Source organism: Anabas testudineus, chromosome 7 (genome assembly GCF_900324465.2).
Source record: "Anabas testudineus chromosome 7, fAnaTes1.2, whole genome shotgun sequence".
NCBI lineage: Eukaryota > Metazoa > Chordata > Actinopteri > Anabantiformes > Anabantidae > Anabas > Anabas testudineus.
The window spans coordinates 20,074,065-20,096,416 of record NC_046616.1 but is presented as its reverse complement, the minus strand read 5'-3'; the positions used below and the strand labels follow the sequence as shown (position 1 = coordinate 20,096,416).

Sequence of the window (22,352 nt, the reverse complement as noted above, 5' to 3'; positions counted from 1 at the left end):
TATTCATCTCAGAAATAAATTAAGAACATTTGTGTCATTTTATTTTTACTTTAATGTGTTATTTTATGTGTAGATGCTTGTGTCTTCTACTGCCCCTTGTTTCTTTTGTGTACAACCTTACAACCTCGTAGGCATGCGTACGTGCACGTGTGTGTCTGAGTAGCCTTCCCATGTTTTTTTTATCTGTATGCACGTGCACATGTGCCAGAGTAGTGGGGTCTGTGTCTGAGTAGCTACGAAGGGGGGGAAAGGGGAAAAAAAAATAGGTCACCCCTTAAAACAAAAAGCTTGCAGTCAACATTGCAACCGTCTGCCGAATTTTCATTGGCGGGCTTGTCTCCATGGTAACAGGCTAACCTTGAGGCAGTAGTCACATGGGCAGACGAGTCTTCTGCTGTCTTGGAGAATACAGCGTGCGTTGTATGACATCCGTGATCACAGTGTCACCCGCTCGGCGAGGAGCTATCTCACACAAACACACACAGATAAAAACAACCCAAAACAAATGTGCAGGAGCAGGAGATACTGTAGGTCTGAGGATGCTACAGCATTCACAGCTTATGTGATGTGTTAATCTCACTGCGTGGAGCATGAATGACTGAATAAATACATGAATGAGACCGTCAACATTCATTGAAGGTACACGACAGTGATAAGACACGGGATCTGTGAGACAACAGAGATAATACTGAGCATAAGGTCACAAACTGGCTGGGGAATCATGTTATTGCCAATCACGAGGCGTGTTAGAGGAGTAAGCAGTTTGAACACAAGCGACAGGGAAAACTGGGAGGCTGGAGGTTTTTACTGCTCAGTTTGTAACCCTGGAATGACATTATCATCATCATCTTACATGTCTACAGAATAACCATTCACACACTGAATTCTGCATCAAATCACTCAGTAAAACCATGAAATGCAAGGATGTTTCCATCTCCACAAACCTACATTATAACATTCATAACATCAAATCAGCACATCTTAACTTGTGTAATGGCAGTGATTCAGGTGAGTCGCTATGCATTTTCTGTGTCTCTGTGTATTGTAGAGACACATAGATTTCTCATAGGGACACACTATAAATCACACTGAGAGAAGCTAAATGTGAACTATACTGACCCCTGCGGGTTTTAAAGTGCATTGAGGAGGAGAGCCAATATCACCTGAAGGTTTGTGAAGGTCTGCCTGTACATCCCTGTATATTTCTTTGGTTTATGACCGGACACCTGACACAATAATTCAGTCTGCCTCAGCTGTACTGCCTGTTAAGAGCTACTCAGCAAATGCTAAGCTAAATATGTGTTTACACCGTGAGCATGTTAGCATATTAATGTCACGAGTTTCCTCAAAGCACACAAAGAGCATCACAGAGCTGCTTGTGTGGCTGTAGATGCTACAGTGACTCCCTGTTCATGCTGCTGGTTGGAGAAAGTGACAGACTTTAAGACAACTTAAACATTACTAAAGTCCTTGTAAGTCAAGACTTGATCCAGTTTTAATGGTGCAACCCAATTTTGTTCATTAGTTTGAAACTAGCTAAGAACTGGATTTCCAAATGGCTGGTGCAACCAAGTCCTAAATAAAATAATTTAGTACATCATAAGCTTGTTGTTGCATTATTGCACAATAGTAATGGTTCTGATTCACCTCTGAGCATGAACATATTTGTGATGAACACACTCAGTTGTAAATAGGGCAAAATAAGTTGTATAGGAGTAGAAAATGTCACGTACAGCACACAGACACTGAATGGAACACTTGTTTGTCGGTCTATGGCAGAAGAGGAGGATGCACTATAACATAGGTTTTCAAGTAGTGTTTGCACTTTCTTTCCCAGAAGCTCACAGATGTGTCAGTACGACGGCTGCTCCTGGTCCTCCTCATCACTCCAGCTGTTGCACCCATCTGTCCCAAAGTAGCGGTCCCCAAAGTCCCCTGAAAATGCACAACGGAGGTTGGAAGATTTGGAAAACAGATCTCTGTGAAGGTTCCAATGCAAAATTCAGACTTTTGTGATTGAAACACAATTATACATATATATATATAAATAATCGATCCTATTGTTTAATAATGTGTTAAACAAATTGCTCTCTAATGCTCTTCATTTGGTTTAATTCAGTTACACAGGTGATTGTGAGAAGCGCTCGCTTCAAATCTATAGTGACACAAGCGTAAAATTAGAATGTGCTGGGACATGAAATGAAATCTGCCAGCAAACACAGATGTTTATTATTTTTTATCTGCTGCATACTCCACTGAGTAGTTGGAGAGACTCCAAACAAGTGCATAAGTTCCACTTTGAACAAAATACAGTCTATCTCTGTTTTTATAACTAAAAACAGAGTACTGGCAAAAACAGAGTACTACCAAAAGAAACTCAGCGACACCACTGACACCAGGAAGCTTTTCTCACTCCTCTACCCCCCTCGCCCTCCATCCTCCACCTCACTCACTCCCATTTCTCTTTTTCGAACAGACACATACTCCCAACCTCATCTAGCAGCATATCTCTCGCCTAGTTTGCTTCTCTGACTGAGGACGATGAATGCACCCTCCTCCTCTCCAACCATCCTACCACCTGTTCTCTTGAATCCTATCCTCTCCACTCTCCTTCAACAACTACATTCACACTAATCCCAGCCATTACACAAATCATTAACACATCTCACAACAGGCACCTTTCCCCACCTCATTTATGTAGGCCCATATCACCACTTCTAAAGCTGCGGCTCAATCTTCTGCCTAATTCTACTTCTATTTCTACTTCTACTTCTATTTGCAGCCTTTGACGTAGTCTACCACTAGATCCTTTCTACACTTTTTGATTTGGGCATGACTGGGACAGCTCTGGCCTGGTTTAAGTCCTACTTGTCTGGATGTACCTTCAAGGTATCTTGGCAGGTTTCTCACTCTCACTGCCTCACAACTGATGTGACCCAGGGCTCAGTTCTTGGCCCTCTACTCTTTTCCATTTATACTACATTCCTAGGTTCCATCATCCAATCGCATGGCTTTTCTATTATCATTGCTATGCTGATGACCACGTCTCTTTCTGTCATTTCATCTCACTACTCATCTCTGCATGCCTCGCCGACATCGCTGCCTGGATAAGAGAGGGGCATCTTCAGCTAAACCTCTCCAAGACAGAAGTTCTTCAGACCTTCAATAAAACACATCATCAGAATCACCATAGGGTCTACAGTAATTGTCCCCATTAAGTCTGGGGGTGACCATTGATGATCAACTGAGCTTTACCGACCACATTTCCTGTGTCTCAAGGGCATGCTGATTTTCCCTTTTCAGCTTCAGAAAGATCAAACCCAACCTTTCAGGCTTCAGGCCAAAAAAGACACATGTTATACCATCTCTGCACTGGCTTGCTGCAGCCACCCGCATAAGGTTCAAAGCCCTGACCCTTGCCTACGAAGTGGTCAACTCAACAACACCAGTCTACCTGAACTCTTTCTTCTTGGTCTACAATACCTGTCGCTCACTGCGCTTTGCAACAACGTGGTCCCCTCACCTCAACTCAAAAGATCCCAGGCTAAACTTTTCAGCTCTGTGGTTCCACGACGGTGGAACAACCTCTGCCTGCTCAGCCACCTCACTCTCAACTTTCAAAAACTTCTTCTGAATCTTTCTCTGCACTTAAATCTTTCTCTCTGATAAATAACTACATGTAAATCTTTTTGCAATACAACAATGAGCATGTGTATGTGCATTTGTGAGCTTACCGATACCAGGAATTACATGTAAATAATCGTCCAGACTCTTGTCCACGGCAGTGGTGATGATTTTGACCTTTGGGAAGGCGTACGCCACAGAATGAACACCAAGCTCCGCCATGAGCAGTGACACCAGCATGATCTTATCCTCTTGCACCTCATGGTCCTGTTCAGCCACACACATCACATCAACAATGGCCAATGTTTGCTTTATGATTTGTCATAAAGATGGTTGTTATGTGGAAAGTAAGCAAAAAAAATTGACATTTTGCTCAAAAGTCCTGGTCAAACCTCTCCTGATCAACAACCATACAAATGAGTAATATATACACTGACTGACCAAAGGGGAAAGGGGTCCTATTGTTGTCTCACTGAAGAAAAATGATGTTAATGTCCACCCACCAATAGGACTCGTATTGCCATCATGGCAGCAGCGCCGGTGGAGACAGTGCTGTCCATTAGGATGACATGATCTTCGCTGATGTCTTTGGGCAGACGCAGGTAATGCAGCTGACGAGGCGGAGACAGGTTGCCATGGTAACAAAAGCAGGAAGGGTAGTTACCACGGAGACACACATCATGTGGAAGGAAAAAAAAAACACAAGAAAACTATGAAAACAATTTAAAATTAGTTTGATGTGATTTTTGAGACAGTACTAAAATGTAGCAAAGATAATCATCTTGAATATTAATGTTGAGCAAATTTAGTCCTAAATGATTCATTTTGTCAACCTCTGGTTCTCCTGAGTCGAGATTAGTCTGGATGAGAATCTTGCCAATGCGGACGTCCTTGCATACGGCCCTCAGGGCAGGCTCCATGGTCTCTCCTGCTCGCAGGATCGACACACCGGTGATCTGCGGAGATGAGGCAGCAGAGCAAGTGTGATGACAGAAGCCCTGAGGATACACTCAACAGGAAGTTGACAAGACCTTGTGAAAGAAGAACATCACTCACCCCCTTCCCTTTGTAACTGCGGCCCTTGTACTCATGGCCCTGTGGAGTCTGAACTACACACGGCTATTAGAATACAGAAAAGAGTTTGCTTTGTTAAGACTCACTATGCCCATAGATGCTCACACAAAAATGGGATGTAGCTAATTCTGCCACAAGGTCACCTACTTAACATGGTTGAAAAATATGAAAAATAGCCTAAATAATCATTCACACACAGATGCGGACAAAATTGTTTGGCAACCTTCAGACATTGCTTTTGAGTTGTGGTTCAATAGAGGTTTTTAAAAAAACAACCTAATAAAACTGGCCTGGACCTTTTTCTTTATTTAAGGGAAGGATGCCAATAATTTTGTCCACGCCTGTATATACCAGCAATTGGTTCACCTCAATACACTAGCAAAGGATGTAAACAAAAACTGCCACAGGTGACACCCAAACACACACTACACAGACCATAAACAGGAGCAGTCCATCTAAGGAGCAGTACTCAAGCTTGTATAGAGGAGTCATTAGCATATACAGTGGCAAGAAAAAGTGTGTGATCCCTTTGGGATTACGTGGAGTTTTCCATGAATTGGTCATAAAATGTGCTCTGATCTTCATCTAACTCACAACAATACAAAAACACTGTCTGCTGAAAAAAATAGTTCACAAACATTATATGTTTTCATGTTTTTATTGAACATAACATGTAAACATTCACAGTGCAGGGTCGAAAAAGTATGTGAACCCTAGCCTAATGACTTCTCCAAGAGCTAATTGGAGCCAGGAGTGAGCCAACCTTGAGTGTGATGATATTGGATGTGTTGCTGAAAGCTGTCCTGCCCTTTAAAAACACACACCAGTCTTGGGTTTACTGTTGCAGCATTGTTGCCATTCTCCCTAGGCGTGGTCGTCCTGTAAAGATGACTGCAAGAGCACAGCGCAGAATGCTGAATGAGGTAAAGAAGAATCCTGGAGTGTCAGCTAAAGACTTACAGAAATCTCTGGCACATGCTAACATATTTGTTGACACGTCTACAATAAGGAAAACATTAAACAAGAATGGAGTACTTGGGAGGACACCACGGAGGAAGCCATTGCTGTCCAAACAAAAATATCGCAGCACGTTTGAAGTTTGCAAAAGAGCACCTGGATGTTCCACAGCACTACTGGCAAAATATTCTGTGGACAGATGAAACCTAAATTGAGTTGTTTGGAAAAAACACACAACACTATGTGTGGAGAAAAAAACACACAGCACACCAACATCAAAACCTCATCCCTCATCAAAACATTTTGCAGGAAAACGTAAGACCATCTGTCCGCCAACTGAAGCTCCACAGAGGATGGGTGATGCAACAGGACAATGATCCAAAGCATACAAGTAATTCAACAAAAGAATAGCTTCAACAGAACAAAATACACCTTCTGGAGTGGCCCAGTCAGAGTCCTGACCTCAACCCGATTGAAATGCTGTGGTATGACCTTAAGAGAGTGATTCACACCAGACATCCCAAGAATATTGCTGCACTGAAACAGTTTTGTGAAGAGCAGTGGTCCAAAATTACTCCAGATCATTGTGCAGGTCTGATCTGCAACTACAGGAAGCATTTGGTTGAGGTTATTGCTGCTAAGAAGGGTCAACCACTTATTAAGTCCAAAGGTTCACATACTTTTTCCACCCTGCACTGTGAATGTTTACATGTTATGTTCAATAAAAACATGAAATCATACAATGTTTGTGTACTATTATTTTAAGCAGACTGTGTTTTTGTATTGTTGTGAGTTAGATGAAGATCAGAGCACATTTTATGACCAATTCATGCAAAACTCCACGTAATCCCAAAGGGATCACACACTTTTTTTTGCCACTGTACATAGTTGTGAACATGTACATGTTTAGAATATGCAGCTGTTTAGTGCTGATAAAGCTGTGTACAGTCACTGTGTTGCCTTCTGTCTGCTGCAGACAACAACCAAACCAATGATTTGAAGTAGTAGTTGAAGTTCTCTGTGGGTTTGCCACTACAAGAGAACCATTTGATATCAATTGTTAATATGAAAACATTGATAACATACTCTCTAAGCAGTTTCAGTACCTGAGATGGTAGAAATGTCAGAGCGTGCTCTATAAGAAGCCGCATTAATCTCTTTGAGTAGAAGATGAACTCGTCTCGACAGGTTTCTTTGTTCCTGCAGAAATGCAAATGTTTAAAACTCATGCTACATGCACTGTAGCAAGGACACAAAGCTGTACATGGGCACAGCTCAGTACCTGATGATGGTGTGAAGGCCTCTGACCTGTGGCGTACTCTCTAACACACTGAGCGTCTGGGGCAGTGGCTGGGTCTGCTGCGCAGAGGCCAGGAGAGCTCTGAGACAAAGGACAGGTTATTTAATTTAAAAGGCATTATTCTGCTACGCTGCTGGAGAAATGAAGCAGTCCAGCTTTAAGACAGCAGATGGTTTTCGATAAGAGCAAGTCACTAAACACAGATATACAGACCAGAGAGATTGTGAAGGTTAAGAGCATAAAAAGCACTGATACTAAATCTCTGATAACAAGAGGACCAAAGTCACAGAAGGTGAAGTTAAAATGTGTATCATCATACCTGACACTGAGTTCACGCTGCATAAGAGAGGGTAAGAGGAAGAGAAATGAGGTAAAAGAAAAAAGCATAAAGCGAGAAGCATAATAGTTTCTGGCATCTCCAGCTTGTGTGTGGCCATCAGCCCCATTTTACTCAAAGCTAAAAACGAGAGAGTATTTATAACTGCGGGACAGCGCCTGTGTGACCAAAATAAACTACAGTGTGTGTGTTTTCATGGAAATAAAGGAATATGTCACTGAGTCCAACAGTGTGGCTCATTAATGTGCAGGGTTGGGCCAGTAGCCAGTTACAGTTTGGATCCAGTTTCACTTTGGTAAAATAATTCATTTTCATCACAAATCCTTTTTCTGAATCTTTCAATCACTCTCTCTCAGATAGTTTTGCCTCTTTTTGACACTGGAGGCAAATTAAAAAAACTGGTCAGTGAACATGGTGGACAAGCTTAACGGAATAGTTTCAGAGATTAGATATAACTCAATAAAATCTATCAAACAACTGCGACATGAAATTTTGTAGAAATGTTAATCAAGGCATTGAGGGAACGTTTACATATTTGTCAGACTAAAGTAAAATTAGATTTGATAACCTGAAACAGGGCAACAATCAGTTTGCCTTCAGGTAGGGATTATACAGGCATAAAAGTATAGAGATTTGTTTGTATGAAATTGAAATTATTTCCTCTTTGTTGCTTTTATTTTAGCTTCTTTGTCTTGTAGAAGAAAATGCAGCAGAAATATCAGTAAAACAGGAGTTAAATAAAAGTTAGATGTTATAGCTTTTGAACACATGGTGGCGCCACCCTCTAATGTACAGTGTGTGTGTTTGTGTGTTCAGGCTACTCACCTCCTCCAGTTGGCTATGCACATGTTGGACTATCAGATCGATGGCCACCATATTCCCTCCACCTTGGAGAGAAAAACAAAAGAAGACCCGGAGATGCTGTTCTTTGTAAGGAAGTAATAGAAATGCCACAAAGTGAAAGTCTGACTAACTCACCTCTTGGCACAACTATATCAGCAAGCCTCATGGCTGGCTCGATGTACTGCTCGAAGGCTGGCTTCACAAACTTGTTGTACTGCTTGATGACGCCTTCAATGTCCCGTCCACGCTCTGTGATGTCCCTGCGGAGCCGGCGAACTAGCCGTATGTCTGAGTCTGTGTCCACAAAGATTTTCATATCCAGGAGCTGCAGGTAGGAAGAGAAAACAACCTTTAATAATGTTCACAACAAAGCAGCTGCTCAAACAACAATAGCTGGTGATGAGTACTTCACTTCACTCGGGAATTGTTCAAAAAGAGGAGAAAATAGAAAAGATATTGCCTTACCTGAAGAAGCTCTTTGTCTGCAAAAGACATAATTCCCTCAAATATGATTACACTGGCACCATACACATTTTTCTGTATAGGGAGGAGAGAAAACAAAGAGTGTTCAAAGCAAAACACAGCTTCATAAAAAGCCAGTTTAACTTGTATAAGATTAAAGCTGCAGAAAGTAATTTTTTTAAATAACATTTTACGTAAGTCTGTAATATGTTGTCAACCCTGAAAAATGAACCCATAGAAAAACGAAATGCAGCATTTTGTCACTGCTTTATTCCAAACGTACAGGATGTATATTTGACCTTTACATGGTAAAAACCTGTAGAAACAAAGCTACTGTCTTCTGATTAAAGCAAACTCACCCAGTCTTTCTGTCGTCCGTGTGTGGTGAAGTCATACACAGGGATCTTCACACTCTTGCCTTGCTTCAGCTTCCTGAGCGTGGCAACAAGCAACTCAAAGTCAAAAGCAGCAGGGTGATCGAAGTTGTAGTCGTTAGTTGCAGCCAGGGCCTGTTCCTCAGGAGATAAAACCTGTAAAACACAGCAGATCAACATTCAGATTGACACAATGGTACTGATAAAACATGCTGGAAGATTGGAAAGAGTAGTTTGACATTTTGGGGAATGCATTAATTCACTTTGTTGCAGAGTTGGATGAGAAGATTTATAACGCTCTTGACAACGTGCTTTAACTATGGAGCTACAGCAGAGACGTGAATTTAATTTACCACAAACCCTGTGGCCCTGTTTTTACTACTTTTCCAGTCTTGTTGCCCAGTAGGAATATTACTGAATTATTAAATAGGTACAACATACTAGAAAATACAATATTAAATACTATAAACATATTATACACTGTGTAACTTGGACCATAAGCAAATCAAACTTTGTTAATGCAAAGTTTGTCTCTTTATTGTGTTTTATGTTTATGACAGAAAATATTCAGCTTCAACTTTAAATACATTTTTATCATCCCACTGCCAGGTAAAACACAGAAAACTGTGTTAATACAATGTATCATGAACATTTATAGAACCAAATACTGCAGCTCACAATATTAAAGTTAAGCTGTTTTAATTGTTTAAATTCACGTGTAGTTTAGCAGAAATGATTAAAGGTGTAACTAAAAAACTAGTAAAAGTGTCACATATTTCTGGGTCCTTACTAAATACTAGGATTACCTGCTTATACACATTTGTAGGTCCGTACTAACTATATTATTATATACACTTTATATGATGTATACAAAATATTGGCACTGTAATTTACAGGCTGTAATCTGAAGCATTACCAGAACAGATTATTAACTCAAGACTGTGACAGCAGAATAATGATCGCTTTCTGATGCTGTGAGAAATTGAAATCTCGCCTTTCAGACTAACAACACATGATAATCATTTCTTCCTACAACGCAGCCACAGATAATTAGCAAAAACCAAATCAATTAAGACAAAAAAAGAGTCAAATTCAAGACTCTCTCACCTTGTAGAAAGAATCCATAGACAACAGCACAACCCACGGCACATCCAGAGCCTCAATGATCTTATTTGCCACGGTGGTCTTCCCTGAGGCGCTGCCCCCACACAACCCTGCAGATCCACACAGCATTTCAAAGGCCCATTATGTGTGTTTTTCAGAGTGTGTCTAATGTTGTCTGGCGGTATGCATGTGTGATAGCAGTAAAGCGTTTATGGGTATAATAACACAGAACGGGACAAAGAGACAGGTTCTGCAGCTCAAAGCCACAACTTGGCATGAAGTCAGTGAAAGAAGCAAAAACAGGCCGAAGGAGTAAAAACAGCATTGGTGAGTGTCATACCGATGACAAAGGCCTCTTTTGACTGAGCTCCATGCTCGTCATACCAGGGAGGTCGGCCAGCGGTGTAGATGGTGCGCGTGCCTGTGCGCAGCAGAGGAGGCTCTGATTTACTCAGAGAGGTAGCGCTCTTTCTGCGAGGGGCCCCGGTGGGGGGCAAGAGCCGATCCAGTGAGTCCTCCCCACTCCCACTGCAAAAAAGCAAAACACTAGGGCAGGTTACAACCTGAACTCACAGAGCAGTCTTACACACAACAGAGACAGTCAGTATCAAAGAACTGCCCCAGTGAAGTTCTTCTTTAATAACAAGTATAAGACAAGTACGAGAAACTGTCATCAAAACCTGACAGAGATACTGTAATTTATAAACACACACACACACACACACACACACACACACACACACACACACACACACACACACACACACACACACACACACACACACACACACACCTTCATATATCCCTGTCTTAAAGTCTTTTTTCATTTCAAACTTTATTACAACTGTTCCTTTACTGTAACTTTGGAACACATCAACTTGTTTAAACCTCAGATAAACATTTGAATAATTTTTTGTAAAAAATCTACATGGCATGTGTCATAATCATGTATGAAAAAATACACATGAACAAAACATATATGATCCTCATTAACATACATTAGATGGAGCTACAAGACAGAGGCCCGGTGGCGCGACAGTTTCACGCAAACAACACCACTGTAAACAACTAAACAAAGCACAAGTATAAATAAAGTATAATACCTGTAGTAGCAAGAAGAAAATATTTTAGTCCAGCTGTATGAACACACTGTTGTGTGTGTTGCATACGATTTCTGAGTTGGCTGCTGAACCTGCTGTGTGGTCAAATGCAGCTGCAGTGGAATAAAACAGGCCAACAATTAAATGGCCTATTTTTCTGCATCCTGCACTTTTACTTTTGCTGTATGCACATGTTCCTGATTAAGGATGCGAACATCTACTTACAGCATGTAACATCTCTAATGCAGTACTTTTATGTTTAACTAAGGACGTCTATGCACGTGCTGCTGACAGTTCACTAATAAGTATCTGAACCCGTCTTGCACTATTATCTACTGTAGACCAGGTTAATACTGATGTACAGTATGGTTCTCCAATGAGAACATGAAGGCTTAGGTCTGTGTGATTAAGATTAAACTCTCACACCACTGTTTATTATGGAACATTTAAAAGTCTGCTTAGCTTTCAGTTCACACTCTCTGAGTGATTCTCATTCGGGGACTCCACCATCCCACTGGCAGTAATTAGAAACTAAATAAGAAACGACTTGTTTTAAATGTGGTGTACAACAATACAACTGTATATGCACATAAAACAAGGCAAACCCAAAATAAAAAGAGGACTTTTGCATATTGGACCAATGTACTTTCAAATGCTTGAGTAATGACCTGCTGCGAAGAACCCTCTGAGCAAAAATAAAGCACACCAAAGTCCCTGCGAACTAACCTAGATCCTGCACTTCCTCTGACCTTTCAACAACCCTGTCAAGAGACTAATCATGGCGCTCACACAACCACAGTGTGTTTGTGAGCTTTGTCAGGGGAAAGCTGGCAACTCGCCTGCACTGAGAGAAAAACAACAGCACAAACAATCAGATCGTACCTGTGGTCAGACCTCAGGGACCAACAGCCGGAGATCCTAGCTCCTGTGCAGTCCAGCAGGCTCATATCTGCTTTATACGGTAACCTGCTACCTTCCAGCCTGCCTGTCACCTTGGCAGCTGCTCTAAAACAACAGCCCTCAGCGAAGTAACACTGACTAAAGTCTTAAACGTGTGTAAACCACAGCTGTGTCTCTGCTTTTACTCCATCACTTCACCCATCTGTGTCCGTGGAGCCTCAACAAACTAAACAAACCTGTCCACACTGCTGTCCGTGTGTCCTCCTTTCTCTCTGAACGTGTGTGTGAGACAGACACTAAGAGGATCACTGTAACACTGGCAGCACAGACCTGCTTTGCTGGTATTAGGCAGGTATTTTTTGGAACACGGATCAGGAGATGATGCTCTTTATTTTAGGTGGAGTATCTGGATGAAGACACAAGCCAAACCAGCGTTTCACATTTAAAATGTCAAATGTCCTGAGATTTGGAAAGACTCTTTATTTTTTCAAGCTAATTCAACTTATCAATATCTAGATTTTAGTGTTAGAACAAGGGTTCTGACCTGAAGTCCCAGCATGCATTGTTTTAGAGGTAAAGCTCTTCAGATATTGTTCTTGTTATAGTTAAAAAAAAACAGACATAGTGGAAACTTGCTGATTGCCAGTTACTTAATTTAGTGATGGCTGTTTATTCTCACACTAATTCAGTCTCTATCTTTGTAACCAAGCTTTATTCAACTGCTTGGATCAGCAGGATGTCTACCTAGCATGTTCAGTAAACTAACAAATCTCAGCTAAACAAACTAAGGCAAACATTTAGTTGTGTTAGAAGAATAAATTGCTGTATTTGGCTATGGCATCACTGCAATATATTTTATGGTGTGGTAGTTGTTGGGTTCCTCTTTTTTGTTAAATATTTTTTTTAATGATCTGCCTGACAGCCATCAGACAGTTGATGTTCTGTAATTTGACAGTTTTATCATTTTTAAAGCTCGTATAAGGTCCTGATCATGGTCCAGAACCCTGTCTTACACTGTATATATTGTATTATGTTATGTTTTACCAATCCTCTGGTTTTTAGCCTTGTTAATTTTTATTTTTACTTGCTTGTTTAACTGTAATAAATAGCTGTTTCTGTGACCCTCAGGACTATGGATCACTTAGCAGAAGCTAACATGGATCCAACTCAAGGAAATACATTATTACACAGAATAGCCCTTTAATAGGTTTTGAAGATTTCAATCCAAATAATAAAATCAACAGAACACTGAAACTGATCTAAGTGGTAAAATACACCAATCATACAAATTAAAAGCGGACACCGTTCAAAGGTTTATTAAAGGGAGTCTGAATTTATCCTAGCGGCTTCTCGTCCTGTGACGCACCAACCGTGTCAACATGCAGCTCACCTACTGCCGAGGACCGTGTTTAACGCCATTTGATGGAGCTACATGCAGCATCCTGCCACTATACTGTGTCAATAATTAAAACATACCAACAAAACACAGGTTTCATTTGAACTGCATCAGTATTACAGTAGAAAGACACCGCTGCTGTATCTGGAGGGAGGGAGGGAGCGGTGGTGGTCGGTGGGGTTAGCGTTATTTTACAGCTTGTAGTTGGATAGAGCTGAAGATTAAATGAAAAAATTAATAAAAATCCCATGAATTATCTCAGGAGAGAGAATTAAAACACATGTTAAAAACACTCTATCGATCATGTACCTGTCCGAGCGGGACTCCGTTTCCATGGGGATCTTCGGTTGGTCAAAGCCATGGTTGGAGTCCTACTTTCCGGTCCCGAGGAATCATGGGTAATGTAGTTTATCGTCACGTGCTTCCCCACGTTACAGACTTTTAAACAGGCATTTGAATGAGTGACTGAATGAATGAATAAAAACCTATTTTGATATTTTTATTAGTTCGTCTGACTATAAAAAAGTTTCATAGAGAGAGAAAGAAAGAAATAGAAAGAGACTGATACAGTAAGAGCGTAGTCTAATTATAGCAATTAATTACAGAATATAACAATAAACTGACAAAACAGATTGTCATGATGCTCTTTCACATTTCATAGTCCATCCATGGAGATAATGTCTTTGTATCGTGCAGATGGGAAATGAAAAGCTGCTGTCTTGGACTTTTGAAGCTACCACCTAAAAATGTAATTCTGAATATCACTGCTCATTGAATGCATTTTTTCCCCACAGATCTGATCCACATCTGTTTCAGTTCTTTAATGATATATTTCATAATTCCACGGTGTCCACTTCTTCCACCAGAATAAAATCTGGTTATGATATATTTCCAAAGGAACCTGCAAAACAGACAAATGAATACATGTGTTTTTTATTTAAAATAAGAAAAAAAGCCTTTGTTCATGTTCAGGAAACTTACAGACGCTCTCTTTTACAAGGAAATTTCTGGTTTTCTAGTTATAATTTCACCTTTCTAAAAGCTTCTACATCAGGGGTGTCAAACTCAATTGCACAGGGGGCCAAAATCCAAAACACACTTTAGGTCGCAGGCCGAACAGGATAAATATTTATTGAACACACTAAAACTTTTAAAATTTTACTTTTTTTAACATAAACCTTAAATAACTTATAATATTTTGCTCTCTATAAAAATATATCCTGTCTAAATTATACAAGTTAGAAATAAAGTAAACATTAAAAGAACAAACCTTCCAATTTCTTTAATCTTATGTCATTTTATATAAAAAAATAACTTAAATTTTAAATATCCCAAAAGATTTTGCTCTCCATAAAAATATATCCTGTCAAAATTATGCTGATTCAAAATATGAACATGCTGCATAACAAAACCTGGAAATATAAATAAAATTTGTGCTTTTCAGCAATGACAAATCAAATCATTCAGTCTTTGCTCTTCAGTCATTTTATCAGAGCTGCATCTGTTTTTGTCAACAAGTTCGTTTATATTTGGTGTGAGGTTCTGTGTTGTGGAGATTCTCAGGATGGACTGTAGGTTCTCACCAGTGAGACGACTCCTGTGTGCTGTTTTGTTAGTCTTCATCACTGAGAAGAGCTTCTCACTAAGATTTGTGCTACCAAACATAAACAAGGTTCGAGCCGCATTTGGACGGAGCTGGGACATTTCTGAGGGAATGGAGTGAATAAACTGTGCAGGTCCTGCAGTGTCGTACTTTACCTTCAGTCATTATACTGCAGCTTAATCAGCTCCATCTGAATCTGCACAGGTGCAGTTTACACATAGACGGTAAAGTGCGTATTTCTGAACACCGCTGTAACGATATGGTTCAACATTACTTGGCATCGTGAGGGGTTGGTTTAGCTTCACAATAACTAGCAGCATCGTAAACTAGACTTGATTAATGCGGAATGTGTTCGGCAAGGCAGCTGAAGCACTGCATTATGGTATATGTAGTTTATTGTGTTACCAGCGCTTCATATCGCCGGACTATTAATAATAATAATATAGAAATGATCTCGCGGGCCGGATATAGTTACAAACCGGGCCGGATGTGGCCCGCGGGCCTTGAGTTTGACACATATGTTCTACATCCTTTTAACCCTCTCTGTTTTCATGTTAATAGAGACTTGTTGGAGCTAATCAACTTGACTTACTCATGGACTCCTGGCTTATAGTGTCTGTTAAATTAAGTTAACACGAATATTGAATAAAGAGCATTATCAAAAGAAAAAACAATCTCTATGTGAACATACGAAGTGACTTATGACTTACTGCTGGCACATGGTTTTGATTAAGATTTTCTTCCTTTTGAGTCTGAACCTGGAACATCTGGTTTCACTTCACAGTTTTATTACTATTTCACAGGGATGTGTTGGAGAATATTTGGCTCTGAGTAGCTGCCAGATAGCCATCAGAGACTAAATTTACTGGCCCCAGCTAAGAAACAATCCAGCATTCAGTTTTCCTACACTCTGGACAAAAAAAGTTACTTACTGTGTTAATTAGTAAGCTGTAGAGGTGATGGTAGATCAGTTTGTTAGCATCTGACAGAGCTAGGCCAGCCCCCTGTTTCCTTTCATACATAAAACTACTCTAACCAGCTGCTTCATATTTACCATACACATTGAAAACTGGTGTTGGTCTTCTCATAGAACTCTGCGAGAATGTGAATAAGTACATCTCCCAGTATGTCAAACCTTTTCTTTAAAGGCAGTGTCAACGTAGTGGTAAAAACACAAACGCTGACACACTCACCTCTGCTGAGCAGCTGCAAGTTGCGTCCTTCCTCCTGAACCTGAAGCTGCAGCACTTGTTGCAGTAACTCCTGTCGAAGTGTCTCTTGAACTAATCCCATCCTCTCCAGCTTCTCTCCATTCAGACGCAGCAACGCACGTCCTGTGAGGCAAAAGCAGCTGGCTCAAAAATCAATGTGCTGTATGTATATAGTGTAATGTTTCCTAGCAGATTATCTTACCTGTGATGGCGTGGTGGGAGAATGCCTCCACATAGGTCAGGTAGTTGTGTGGACAGTGTTTCTTTAGCCATTTACAAACATCTTGTTGTGACCAGAGCACAACGGGGCGGATCAGGCTGGGCTGTGTTGGGCTTGTGTGATATATCCCATAACTGTCACTGTGATGGTACTGCAGCAATACAGACAGACATGAAAACTGAAAGGTGAGTAGATAAAGTTATTACATATATTGGTTTTATACAACAAACAATACAGGACCCTGTTTAAACCTGGTATCAAGTTGCATCTTGGGTGATTGGATCACAAGCAGACAGCACTGAATGCTAAACGGCCACCAAGGCGGACTGAGATATGATCACTTAAAACAGCTGCTTTTGACAGCATCTCATTCATAGTCTAAACTCTAATGACTCCTCATGCGTCCCCTAACAACATTAACAGGAAAATACATTATGTAAACCTGTGTTGGGAGGATCAGCAAACATGCAGCAGCAGCTCCTGCAACAGCACAGGAGGACATGATCATGAATTCCAGCTCTTTAATCTTTAAGCTGAGCAGAATGTAAATGTGTAGAAGTCTTTTCAAGCTCTGTCTTTGCCTCTGTCAATCAAGTAAAGACAAACACATAGAATTATTCCTACAGTAAACTGGGTAATTTAAGTGTCTCTCATTCTGTAGCTTCCTATATGATTTGGTGAGTTTGGTTGGAAAATGTGTATTTCTTTGATTTGTATTTTTTGTTTTTATACCAATGCTGACCATTCATTTATCAAGTCGGTGTTTACTGTCCTACATCAAGTATTAAGTGTTAATATTTGTTACCCCCACCCTCCCTGACCACAAAGCAAGACTAGAAGCACAGAGCACTAGAAGTACATGCAGGAAAATAGTGACTGATGCCCAGTCCACTTTTGTCCTACAATATCATATTATTGTGTTTTCGCTTTTATTACAAAATAACGCTATGCCTGGACTGGCTTGAAGTTCCTGAAGATGTTTCGAAACATTTCTTTAGTAAGAACTAAAATGTCTTTGGTATGAGAAGGGAAATTCCTTGAGGAACTACTCAAGCAAGTCTAGCTGCCATTGACAAGAACCTTTGGGAAAACCATGACCTGCATGACTGAGAATCTCCACAGACGTTTTGCTTTTATCTTTATACTCCCCGCTCTAAACTTCAAGGGCACCGGATTTCCACTTGTTTCATTTTACTTCCAGCTCAGTGAAACACTCAGTAGCTTCACTTCACACTCTCACACTCTGTCTGACTAGTGATAGGTGCTGCTACACATCCTGCAGTCCCAGCATTAGTGGTTAATTAGTAGTGATTATGTTTGTGTGGATACATGTATTCTAAATGATCACACAAAGGACCGGTACCTCCTTTACTGTGCAGTGAAGTTAATGTGAACATTTTCCCAAATTCATCAACTGTTTTGAATGCAGTGGTTAAACTGTAATATTGTCCCCAAAATCCCACACTGTATGTCACCATTTGATGATGAGATGCCTGCAAGTAATGATTTTTGTTATTATGACATTCTATTATAGCTCCTATTTAGTTATTTATTAGATATTTTCATTAAATGTCCATTACAGTTCCCTAAAAGACAAAGAGAAGCAGCAACTCCCCACTATTTAGAAACTGGAATTAAACTGGGCTTCACAATCTTGTTTGAAAAACCTCGCTGCCCATCTTTCTTTCAGCAGCTAATGAATGTATCATGCTGTTCTGCATCTGCAGTGGTTGATGAGGTATAAATAATGGTGGCAGTCAGACGACAGACAGAGACTATAATGAGTGTTTATTGCTTTTGTATGCTTTTCTGGGGATAACTTAGATGTTCACAGGATAAAAAAGGATAAAGTAGAGAAAACAAACCTGAGGTAAAGTGTAAAAACACTGCACACATGTTCCAGTGCAGCACAAAACACTGATTAACTTTATGTTCTCCAAGACTAAAATAAACTGGTCACTACTTTATGTGCATCCAAGAGGACTGAAGCAAACAAACAATGCGTTTTATACAACTCCGTTATCAGCCCAGCCCAGTTCTATGTTTGCAGCTTTAGCCTCAGTTCATAACCGCCTCTTAAAGAGCCTTTCATAGGGTGAAGACAAAGGCACTGGCTCTCTGACTCGTAAGCAAAGACTTGAAATGAGGCCAGTTTACAGCAGAAACGGATTGCCTCTGTCGACAGCGCTGAATGTGCAAGCAGACAATGCTTTATCAGATAATGAAATGAATAAAAACTAAATATTTAATTTAAACTGGAACAGAACAGCTACTGGAAGTGTATCTGATAATATTTCTCATAAAAGAAATCCATAACAAAATGGCCTTTGCATACTGTGTATTATCCTGAAACAGCAATCGCAGACGGTATATTATCAGGCATTCAGTAGAAAATTCTATTTCTTTCTAGTTCCACTCAACAAACAGTGCTGTTGCAATATAGTGTTGGAGACCCTGTGCTATTTAAAGCCAAGCTAAAAGGCTGTTAGAGCCCACCAACCCGCTGGGGAGAGAGCAACTTCCATTCTCTGCTAACAAAGTGCCCATTTGCAGCAATAGATGGTGACCAGCCACATTTGTCGGACTGATTTTTTTTTTTTTACTTTCAGATGTCTGTGTAACGAAATCTGGGAGAAGAGTTAGCGAAGACCATCTGTGTGTATACTCACGTTGACTAGGACAAGAAAACTAAGTAGTCATTAGATTTGTTATGTGTCTGAGGCGAGAGCTTTCATCCAACTCAAATGACATCTGAATTCTCAATTTCTATAAAATATACGCTGACAAAAGTCACCACCATGGATTTCACTAAGCAAATAGGTAAGACCCTTCCACTGAATAATAACTGCAGTGATTAATGTGTTTCAGCTGCCAACACAATGAGGTCATCTGACCACCTGAATCGAAGAAGTAATCAAATTAAACATGGCACTAACCAACAGCTAACACTCTTGGCCTGCACAAAAAGAATATCTAAGGTGGTATCACACAACATCAGTCCATGAACCAGGTGTGCTATTCAACATGTTGAGGTCATGTACAGACGTTCAGTACCTGCAGGGCTTCTGTGCCTGGCTGCTGCAGCAGCTTCACTGTCCTGCCTCCTGCCGTTTTCTGTCCACGCCCATCATGCCAGGTAAGGTTCCCTCCTGTCCGTCGACTTAGCTGGTGCTTGAAGTCCTCAGGCAGAGCCCTGTACTCCACAGCCGGTCTGCAGAAACTGAAACTGGATGCAGCTGGAGTGATAAAAGCAGAGGGTATAATGAGTAGACAGCCATGTTGAATGTAGTCACTGACAACTTAAAGACAGCATGAAAACTCCCTCACCCCATTCAGCCAGAGCTGAGCCCACCTGGACAGCCTCTCATTCAGGGATGATCTCATTACGAAGTACCTGCTCGTACCTGCTCTGTTGAAACCGAGAAGGCACGAGACCACCTTCGGGGTTACAGTATCTGTGCCTGGACAAGCTCTTGGGTAATTCACGGAAGTCTGGTACCACCGTTGCTTTATGTGGAGCTTGTAGGTGAATGTCAGAGCTGTTAGATGAGCCACTTTCTCATCATTATGAGGAGCCCTGTAGGCAGACATTCACGCCCACTCAACAGCAGGTGGCTCCCCAACATTAAGTAATTAAAGAAAGTGTGCAGCTACAGTAAACACACGGTTGCTGGCACAGATTCTGGCAGAAAGCCACAGGTCATTACTGATTCATGTGCCAGATTGGAAGGATTTTCTTATCATGACTGAAGCGATGTGTGCAGCTGTGTTTGTGTGTGTGCGCGTTAACATGCAACTTAAACTGACTAAGAGAATTTGAAAAGAGGGCAGAAAGAGAGAGACTGTAGAGGGGGTAGGGGGGATGAAAGACCGTCTCTTTTGGTGTTCCTCGCTCTGTGCTTCTCCTTTCTGTCATCCAACATCTCCCACTGAGAGCGGAGCAAAGCCGAGTCCCGCGATCATTAAGGCAAACCAGCAGCTTCAGATTATTATGAATAAAACTCTGTATGCAGTTTTTGTTTCTTTGAGGTACAAATTCAAGACTGTGTATGTATGAGCCCTCACTCACAGCGTTATTACTCCTCCGGGCTGCTGCTGTAAACACAAATGTGCCCCTTTCACGGATGTAATATGGATAATTAAGACCACTTGTCAGACTGAGTTCTTCTTACACATATAAACTGCAAGCACCGGATTCCACAAACACATTTTTTTTACCCACACCTGGTATTTTCACTGGGTTTATGCTGTGGATTAAAGCTCCTGATTGCAGTATTGGAACATACAGTACACCAATCTTCAACTTGATTGCTCATTTGTATGGAGCCTTATGCATCCCATTAAAACCTACACATAAGTGCTGTGAACTGTATCTGCAGGGGAAGATGTCCAGTTAAGAGAAACTTTACCTGAGCCTGTGCAAAGCACTGACCACAGCAGCCACACCATCAAACTGGTGCCGCTGGTTTCTTGCAGTGCGCTGTCCGTTTCAGCACCGGGTCACTGTCCGTCAGCAGACCCCCCTACATCCAGCTCTTGTTTTTATCAGCCACCTGTGATGTGCCTATTTTGAAGATACCTTACTGTGCGGTGGTGTCTGGTAGGCGGAGATTGAATTGGAAAGGTAAAGGTAAAGCCTCATACTGTAGACTCTAGATGTTACTTGTCATACCGAAGGCATGTTGTTATCAGATGCGGTCACTAACGTGACTGTCAAACCGGTTTAGCAAGTACTGACTTTAATAGCAGACTCGTGTGGGGCTTAAAAGTTAAAGTTTCCCTTGAATTCAGGCTATTTGGATTCAAAGTCCGACGAATTCATGTCGAACTTATTTATGTATCCAAGAGAAATCTACCTACCGTCCACAGCCATGGCGTTTCCGTGCCGTAGTGGATCTAGTCTAAGTCTCCCATCGTCTGCGGTGCCTGATGGTCCCCTCTCTGTTGCCGCTCTGTGTTCTCAACGTGCAAACTTTCCCCGGGGTCTGGTAGGTCGACAGCCGCAACACATCCTCTCGGCTCCTGCTGGTTCGACTTTGGAAATGGCTTAAAAGCGGCGCACGTCGTCCGCGGTGCGCTTCGCTGCTTGTTTCTGCGGGCTGAAGTTGTTGCAGCCAGACAGCCAGACAGACAGACAGACAGACAGGAATGTCCCCGAGCAGCTGGCGGACTGGTTCCGCTGGCTCGGCTCAGGCTCCTGCGCGCTCGCGTACGCGCTGTGCGTATTTGTGCGCGCGGTTTTTATCTGTGTCGTGAGAATGAGACGCGCGGCTTTTTCTCAGGAGCCCGCATGAACGCAGTGAGCTCAAAGTGCAGCCCCGGGCCCTGTAATTAACGCAGCCAGTGGAGACTGAAAAACAGCCGGATGAAAAGGCTTCTCATCACTGCAGCATCCAACATAAGGAATTCCCCGTTGCCTTTTCTTAAAGAAAGGGAGCTCTGTGCGCGCCTGTGGGCAGTGGGCCCTCTCTGTGATGGACCCTCTATGTGTGGTTTGTCCACAAGAGCTGCAGGACATCAGGACAGACATCAGACACTGTTCCTGCTCCCACCTGCCCATAGAATCATTTTATTGATCACACTTGGTCTTGTAAAGCGGACCAAACTTGAACTTTAAACTTCTAATTTACCAGTTGTTTACATTTTCTTTCATTTATTTAATGTCATACCTTCCACCCTGTGAGTTTGCTAACAGCTTATAGGACGAACATATATGAATACAGTCACATACTGTGTGCAGTTGTCTGCCTTCTACTGGGCACAATACATATTTTGCTGATTTCTGAAGTCAGGGGTAGTAAATACAGCACCTACAGCCACAAAAACAGAGACTTTCTTCAATTTAAT

The 22,352-nt window shown here is 41.3% G+C and overlaps 2 protein-coding genes across 2 annotated transcripts; both read right to left on the bottom strand.

Annotated features, from left to right (window-relative positions):
• Positions 1–1,573: 1,573 nt before the first annotated feature.
• uckl1a (uridine-cytidine kinase 1-like 1a) lies at positions 1,574–12,122 on the bottom strand. The gene is made up of 15 exons (XM_026367632.1): positions 12,058–12,122; positions 10,416–10,603; positions 10,079–10,185; positions 8,957–9,127; positions 8,601–8,672; positions 8,271–8,460; positions 8,118–8,179; positions 7,611–7,621; positions 6,938–7,036; positions 6,762–6,855; positions 4,681–4,743; positions 4,458–4,580; positions 4,128–4,235; positions 3,735–3,891; positions 1,574–1,935 (listed from the first exon to the last, which is right to left on the bottom strand). The coding sequence occupies exons 1-15, from the start codon at positions 12,120–12,122 to the stop codon at positions 1,853–1,855; spliced, it is 1,593 nt and encodes a 530-aa protein (XP_026223417.1). The 3' UTR covers positions 1,574–1,852.
• A 1,834-nt stretch (positions 12,123–13,956) lies between these two features.
• Positions 13,957–21,649, bottom strand: samd10a (sterile alpha motif domain containing 10a). The gene is made up of 5 exons (XM_026367270.1): positions 21,366–21,649; positions 19,560–19,741; positions 16,488–16,656; positions 16,268–16,408; positions 13,957–14,372 (listed from the first exon to the last, which is right to left on the bottom strand). The coding sequence occupies exons 1-5, from the start codon at positions 21,376–21,378 to the stop codon at positions 14,350–14,352; spliced, it is 528 nt and encodes a 175-aa protein (XP_026223055.1). The 5' UTR covers positions 21,379–21,649; the 3' UTR covers positions 13,957–14,349.
• Positions 21,650–22,352: the final 703 nt, after the last annotated feature.